Here is an 8,377-nt window from a genome sequence, read left to right as displayed (position 1 = left end):
AGTTAGGAGTCAGTTCTTCAGTAGGATTCTGTCCTACTATCATAGAGAGTTAGGATTTTGTCCTACTTTCATAGAGTCATAGGATTCTGTCCTATTGTCATAGAGTCATAGGATTTTGTCATACCCTTGCAAAGTTTAGGAGCATGTCCTACCCTTGCAGACTTTAGGAGTCTGTCCTACCCTTGCAGAGTTTAGGAGTCTATCCTACCTTGACAGACTTTAGGAGTCTGTCCTACCCTTATAAAGTATAGGAGTCTGTCCTTTCTTTTAGGAGTCTGTTCCATGATTCAAACCTAAATTCCCAAGATCTAGAGCTTAGCCTCAATATCCAACTCTGGAATTCGAAGGATGAGGAACAATGTAAGCGAAAAAAAAATCTAAACTAGTATATGGATCTTGCCCAAGGAATTGAAATTAGAAGGAAACTCAGTTTCCTAATGTAATAATGGAAATATACTATGAAAACACGGCAAATATACTTAAAGATATAACTAAATATGAGCTTATTGTTGTAGTGACTACTCCTGAGATTTGTTTTTTCTACAATTCACAATCCAAAAATGGGGAAACATTTCTAAAGATTGAGTGTTATTTAACTCCGTTCCATAAGAACGCAGGCACTTTCTATCCTAGAAGGATGAAGGAATGCTCTTATACATTGAATTCTCTTGTACAACGTTCTGAATTTTATTGTACATGGAATTTTCTTATATATCTAATTGTATTGATTTGACTGCAATATATAGGCCTCAAATTATGGCATATGGATGGTTTTAGTCTATGTGGGACTAAACATCATATAATATATATGTAAAACAGAATCCTGAACGACATGGGGGCACCACATGGCACCCCTTCTATACCCACCTTCCTTTCTCCATAGAATTCACGATTAGAAAAAAGTAGCTATTTTTTTGCCTAAATATTCTACGGGAATAAAATACATGCAAATTGGTAGGGTTTAAGAAAATAGAAACAAAAGAGTCCTCCAGCTGTGGGATTTTAGGAAATAGAAAGAAAAAAAAAATTGATGATAGTATCCAGTTTCCATAGGGGTGAACCAACCTTTTGGGTATGTGTATTGTGTAACACTCAAATTAAGGCCCCCCCAATTACAAACACGTTAGTGGAGGATATTTCTTAAGATTTAATTTAAGATTTATCTCTAAGTTGCCATCTTAGTTGGTTTAGTATAAAAGGCCCGTGCATAGCACGGGTCCGCAACTAGTTCTACCTTAATTTCGAAATTGCATAATTTTGGAAAGTTCTGCTAGAGTTTCAACCAACTTTTGAAATTTGCAGTATAAAGAGTTTCTCACATGTAAAACCAGGTGGGTTGTCCTCATTATCAAAACATTGTCGTGGAGATATCAGTCCCACCAGTTTTAAATATGCAGTTTATAAGAAGGCTATTGATTTTGGCACTACTGTGTTTTGATATTTGCACTAAGTTACCTTGTCTTTTATTTCATAATTTGCTTCTATAGCATTTTTTGAAATTCTGATAGCCATTGACAGCTGGTTGAATAGTACAAGACAATGTGAGTTAGTGAAATTATCAAAACATTTTCCCAACATAAATCTTTCTTGTATGCATGCATTACAATATGTATATGCCATCTATCTTGTTCAATCTGGACCAAATCATCATGGCCTGGTTTGGATTGCAGGAATTTTAGGAAAAATGAAAGGAAACACTTATCCAATTTTTCCTTCTTTTCCATTGTTTGATTTTATATGAAAAAAATAACTTGAACCTGTTCAATTTTTGGTGAAAAACAAACTTTCAATTTATGATGTATTTTTCTAAATAAGCCGTAACCATATCATTTTCCTCTATTTTCCTGAAAGGAAAGAATTCCTGCAATCCGAACAGAGCCTATATTCAAACAAATCCTCACGGTCACTTTTGTGGATAATCCATTGGTAGGGTTTGACGGGATTAGTATCAAACAAATCCTAACAGCTCTGTAGTTTTTCTAGCAATTTTCATATAAGTAATATAAAACTTCGAGATTTTTCCCTCGCAGCGAGAGCAATTTATTGTTTAGTAATAAATGAAATGGGTTTTGGGTTTCTATGTCTTGTTCATTTTTCTTGTAGGTTTATGTGGCTTGAAGAGACTCACGCAACTAGATCTCAGCGATAACAATCTTCACGATCAAAGTCTTCCATCATGTCTAGGCAACCTCTCCTCCCTTCAAACCCTGGATTTATCAGAGAATAATCTGACATTCACATTTGGCATCTCAACAGGTACGGGGCAGTAGCATTTCCTCACCCAAAATGATGATGTGTGAAGTATTTTTTGACAGGATTTTGTTATTTTTTTGACATAATACTACCCGCTTTATGAAAAGTAAACTATACATTTAATAAAAAAAATGGGAAATGATATTCCCACCCCCTCTTTTAACATCTTTGGATCTCACAAGTCAAGTCACAACACAGAGACAGCCAATACAATGTATATCATCTCCACATGTTTACAGGACTAATTATGTTATTACTTTGACTGGTCATGGTTGGGCCCAGACCGGTCTGGAGAAACTTCCTCCAGCCCCTCTAATAGCAAGGGGTGTGGAAATATCAAATCCATGTCTGAAAAAAATAAACATGGCATTGATATTTACACACCCCTTGCTATTAGAGGGGCTAGAGGAAGTTCCTCCGGACCGTCTGGAGCCAAGTTTTGTTCCATGGTTAGGATCAAGCTTAGCGTCAACATTAAGTTCCACATATGGTCAGGGGTGTAATCAAGACCGTTGATCAAGTGGACCATCATGAGGCAACCCATATTGTCCAAGTCTTATTCCTAACTGAGATCCCATTTTTCAGATTAAGGCCTCTAAATATCAAAGCTTTAGCTTCTTTTAGTAGGATCCTTAAAACAAGGCTTGATTGGTTAGCATCTCCGTATTTTTTTAGCATATTCCTTCACGATTGTCTCAAACATAACAGAATGTTATTTCATTTTCCTAAGAAGAGGGATATTTTTGTCTTAAAAAATAATTATGACTGTAACCATACACACAAAACAGAGCATAGCAACCTCCCTAAATATTTTTGTTATGTTATTCTATGTTTTCCAAGGGGCGAATGCCGTTTTGTGTGGGCTACCCCATGAGGAAGTACAAGGTCAATGGTTGTATTCACATTCATGGTCATGGCCCTTTTGGATTGCAGGAATTTTCTTAAAAAGTTTGGAAAAGAAAATTTTTATAAAATTTGTTCCTTTTCCATTGATTGATTACAAAGTTTTATTTATTAGGACTTTCATTTTACAATGGTACCCCTCTAAATAAACAATAACCATATGATTGCAGTCTACATTGTGAAATAAACAAAATCAAAGAATATTTTCTGCGAGAAATGTTTTTCTACAATGGTACCCCTAAACAAATCTCACAGGATGAATACTTGGCCAAGATCAGATACATCGCACATAGGCACAAGGTTGTGCATAACCAAGGCCCTTGTGCCTTGGTTAATTATTGAATACAAATATGAAAGCGCGCTTTAGCGGCTTTTGGTGTGAGACCTCCTAAATCAAGGCTCATGATCATCTGATCAAGATTGGGAAAATGATAAAGAGCCACTTTTGTCTAGGCAACTAGATCTCGCATATAACAATCTTCACGATCAAAGTCTTGCATCATGTCTTGGCAACCTCTCCTCCCTTCAAACCCTAGATTTATCAGGGAATAATCTGACATTCACATTTGGCGCCATCTCAACAGGTAGGGGCAATAGCTTTTCCTCGCCCAAAATGATGATGTGTGGAGTATTTTTTGACAAGATTTTGTTATTTTTCTGACATAGTACCCGCTTTAAGAAAAGTAAACTATACATTTAATAAAGAAAATGGGAAATGATATTCCCACCCCCTCTTTTAAGATCTTTAGATCTCACAAGTCACGAGACAACAAATACAATGTCTGGGCCATATCTTAAGGTGGGGTCCATTGTTTGGCTATCCAATCCATTCAACTAAATATATAAAAAATATTTTTTATGAAGATAAGCAAAAAAATGAAAAAGGGAAGAAATAGCGAATGGGACCCCACGTTGGAGATTTGATGTATGAGGGCGTCATCCAGAGGAAGTTGGTGGTCTTGAGGGTCCCACCTTTGATTGATCTTATCCTTACATTTGATAGGCCTTACATTGAGTCAAGGTGTGAGAATATTATTTCCCAAATATGACTATTTACATTTACACTAATAAATTGGAAAGAAAAGAAAAATAAAATTTTATTAAAAACTTATTTTTTAGCGAAGAATTTTATCTTGCCTCATAATCATACAATGGCTTCCTCGTTATCATTTTGCAACATCAATCTAATTTTGTCACAATTTTCTCTGTCTTATTCTTACTGGGATTTGCAAACTAAGGAACCTAAGTTACTTGTATCTCATGAGCAATTCAATTGAGGGCATTCATCCATGTATGGAAGGCATGCATAACCTGTGATGGCTTTTTATCTCCGACAATCATGTTACAGGGAAGATTCCTTCATTCATTTTCAACAACCTAACGAAGATAGAGTCTATTGATCTTTCAAATAATCAGTTCACGGGTGTGTTCTCATTTTCTAGTTTTGCCAATCTCTCGAAGCTTTCAGGTGTTGACATTTCAAACAATGTCCAATTAGTGGTCGAAACCCAATACCCATATTGGGTTCCTACTTTTCAACTCCAGTGGTTGTCCTTAGAAAATTGCAACCTCAACAAACATAGCATTCGTAGCATTCCCAACTTTCTTTCTAACCAGGTTAAGTTATCTCAATTAAATTTGGGTCATAACTCTCTTAAAGGGATCATCCCATCTTGGCTATTGTACAATATGTCAAATGATTCCTTGTCGTTGACGGGTAACTTGTTCGAAGGTTCAATTCCTCAGTCTACCCACAACACTATATCATTTCTCATTGTTCTAGATATCTCTGAGAATAATCTAAGCGGGTCACTTCCTACAAACATCGGCACACTCTTCCCTCATTGGAATTACTTCAACCTATCCAAAAATATTTTGCAAGGTAGGATCCCCTCATCCATGTGTGAAATAGAACGCTTATCTATATTGGACCTATCTTCCAACAACTTTTCAGGAGAAATGCCACATCAACTCACCAAAAATTGCACTCAGTTGGTTTACCTCAATATATCAAGTAATAGATTGCAAGGAGACATTCTCCCAGTTGATGCTAACTTGATACGATTGCAATATTTATTTGTCAGCCACAATAACTTCACTGGAAAATTTCCATCTGGCCTGTTAAATAGTCCTGACTTGATGATTTTTGATATGAGAAAAATACCTTATCCGACACTATTCCTAGTTGGTTATTCTCCCTCTCAAAATTGGTATCAATTCTTTTAGGGAATAATTTATTTCGAGGAAACATTCCAATACAACTGTGTCAACTAAGTAACCTACATATCTTTGATCTCTCCAACAATTCTTTTCCTGGAAATATACCTTCTTGTCTCAACAATATAAGTTCATGGACGAAAACAGATCAAATCCAAATTTCCGATGTTGAATTCAATTTTACATCCTTTCATCCTAGGCCTTCAACTTCTTTCACCACAAAGGGTATAACTTACTTTTACGAGGGCCTTCCTTTTAGCTTGATGACTGGAATTGATTTGTCCATGAATCAATTGGAGGGTGATATTCCATTCCAAATAGGAGACTTGGGAGAGCTTCGCTCATTAAATTTTTCCAACAACCTGCTAACTGGCTATCTTCCACAATCCTTTAAAAACCTAAAAAGCTTGGAGAGTTTGGATCTTTCTCACAACAAGTTAGTTGGGAGAATCCCTTATGAATTATCTCAATTGGATGCACTTGGTGCTTTCTTTGTCGCCTACAATAACCTATCAGGTAAGATCCCTTTTGAGAATCACCTTATCACATTTGGTAATGATAGCTACGAGGGAAATCCAGATCTTTGTGGACCACCACTAGAAAGAATTTGCTCCTTGGAAATCCCTTCACAACCTCCTAGAGATGAGGGAAAAAGTTCTAGGGTTCTTGATAATCCTGTGATTTTCTACTCATTTGTGGCAATGTCATATGCTTTGGGATTTTGGGGAGTCATCGGCTTTCTCATCCTCAACCAAAATTGGAGGCATAAATACTTCAGAGCTATGGATGCATATATTGACTGGTTGACCGAGAAGCTCTCAGAATTCTGTAGTTACTTGAAAAAATGTTGTTTCAAATAATGGTACAATTTTCCTTTAGTTGTAAGCAAAATGATTTTTGGAACTATTGACCTTGGAGGCGTGTCTCACGGTTCGAAAGACCATTTTGTCATCTTCTTCTCATATAATTTTTCCTATCTTTTCATCTCCTGCAATGTGTTCGTTGCACCACCGACTACCAATGAAACCCGGAAGTGGAAGAAGAGGAGGAAATAGTAATATGTAGCCAATGGGTGCATATATCTAGTCCTAGACAATAAACAATTGACATTTAGTTTTTTTGTTTTAAAGTAGAAATTTTGAAAAAATAAAATTTGATACTTTCTTTTCATAGGGCTTTATAAACCTTATAAAAATTTATTTTGATAGAGCTCAATTTCCTCATATAAAAAGTTTCCAAGGCCAGATGTATGATCTATCATCACTCTCAAAAGTAGGGCTTTATAAACCTTGTTCTCATCATGTTCCACAAATTGCCATATCCAATGTGGATGTTGTGTGTCAGATATATCGACTGATTATATGTGGCACATCATACACACTAAAGAGAGATAATATATGGTGAAAACAAGGCCACATGTATGATCTATCATCACTCTCAAAAGTAGCTTCATATCACATAATACATATATATAACAAACAATATGGAATACCTTGCTCAAAACATTCTACTATATAGTTAATCAATATAACACAAACTCATCAAGATATATATCATTTACCTTAGTCATTGGAATATAGAAAAGGGAGATGATAAATTCGCACACCCTATAGGATGATTCGCACCCATTTAAGGTGAATTGACGTCAAAAAGTGTCAAAAAGCATAAACAAGCATCAGCCTTTAACGTTTTTTTACCTCAATTCACGTTAAAGGGTTTGAATTATCCTAAAGGGGGTGCGAATTTATCATCACCCCATAGTAAATCCATAAAATATGCCAATATGGTTGAGGTCAAACTGTTAACTATCTACAGCCATCAGAATATAGTATATCCACAATATGGTTGAGGTCGGCAGTTCAATCCCAGCTTACCTAGCGAAAAAAGGAAAGTAATAAGCTTTGCTTGCTTGTGAAAACTTTCTAAAACTTACAGAAGACTTCAAGCTCTTGCTAGCAGACTTGGAATCCTTTAGGCCCTATTTAGATGGCAAGAATTTTGAGGAAAAGTTTGGAAAGGAAAAATATTTCAAAGATTTCGTACTTGTTTTACACATGAAAAAGCTAATTGGAACCACCACTATTCAAATTTTATTAAGAGGAACTTACAATTTATAATAATATCCTTCCAAATTAACCATAATCATATCATTTCCATCTAAATTGTGGAAAGATGAAAATTTTCCAAGAAAGTTTTTTCCATCTGAATTTTTTTTCTTGCAACTCAAACAAGGCCTTAAGGTAGACCTGAAAAGGAATCTTAATGACTAGCTTAACATATTCCAAAGGAGGACTTCAAGGCACCTAAAAAATACAACACTTGCTTAATAAGACTAGCGTTAGTCTGCTAACTAATGCTGGTTGTTGAAGGGTCAAAAATGCTACACTCTCTAACACCAGACAGTATTACTGAAATGATATTCCAAACCAAACCATATGAAACGAAGAATCATGATCATGGAGAGCTCAAGATTAATATCGAAGGAGCTGGAATTGGTGGAATTCTTCAACATGACGAAAGAATGATTCTTGGTTTATTCTCCATTGAAATCATGAAAGAAAAGTTTTTTGGACTAGAGCTCTCATCCATTTTCACAAAATGGTGCAAAAATGGGGAACCCCAAATCTATAGATTAGAGCCGATTAATTATTTGCAGTAGATGTAATTACGGGGAAAATTCAAGCCCCCATGGAAAATATCCCAATGATAACCCACATTCGAAAAATCCTCAACACTTTAAGAGCCTGGTGCATAACTCACATGCCTCGGCCGCAGACTTCCTCTCAAAGTGAGGTTGCCCATGCAAGGGAGAAGATATCCCTCTTCTCCTCATCCCTCCAATGCTCATGGAAATAATCCAGTCAAATAGGGAAAGAAAATTGTACTCTTGTTTGTAATTTGTTCTCTAGTTTCATCTGTTCTTCTTGTATTCTTTCCTTCTATTCAATGCATTGGTAGGGGTTCCGCCAAACCCCAGCTTACCCATAAAAAAATCTAGTTACAA

The 8,377-nt window shown here is 36.0% G+C and overlaps 1 protein-coding gene across 1 annotated transcript; it reads left to right on the top strand.

Annotated features, from left to right (window-relative positions):
* The first annotated feature begins 4,845 nt into the window (after positions 1 to 4,845).
* LOC143883263 (receptor-like protein 1) lies at positions 4,846 to 6,233 on the top strand. Its single transcript, XM_077386608.1, has 2 exons — positions 4,846 to 5,170; positions 5,383 to 6,233. Exons 1-2 carry the CDS (start codon positions 4,846 to 4,848, stop codon positions 6,231 to 6,233), a joined length of 1,176 nt encoding a protein of 391 aa, XP_077242723.1.
* The last annotated feature ends 2,144 nt before the right edge of the window (positions 6,234 to 8,377 follow it).

This window comes from Tasmannia lanceolata, unplaced genomic scaffold (genome assembly GCF_043159265.1).
Source record: "Tasmannia lanceolata isolate RefF3 unplaced genomic scaffold, GAP_Taslan_0.1 ptg000008l, whole genome shotgun sequence".
In the NCBI taxonomy this organism is placed as follows: Eukaryota; Viridiplantae; Streptophyta; class Magnoliopsida; order Canellales; family Winteraceae; genus Tasmannia; species Tasmannia lanceolata.
The sequence above is the reverse complement of the archived record's forward strand: the minus strand, read 5'-3'. Positions and strand labels throughout refer to the sequence as shown.

What these genes read in the sequence shown, in the direction of transcription:
- LOC143883263 (XM_077386608.1), top strand. Translation starts at nt 4,846, where the DNA reads ATGTCAAATGATTCCTTGTCGTTGACGGGTAACTTGTTCGAAGGTTCA. An exon ending in GGTTTACCTCAATATATCAA is followed by an intron (nt 5,171 to 5,382) that starts GTAATAGATTGC and finishes CAATTCTTTTAG; the next exon opens with GGAATAATTTATTTCGAGGA.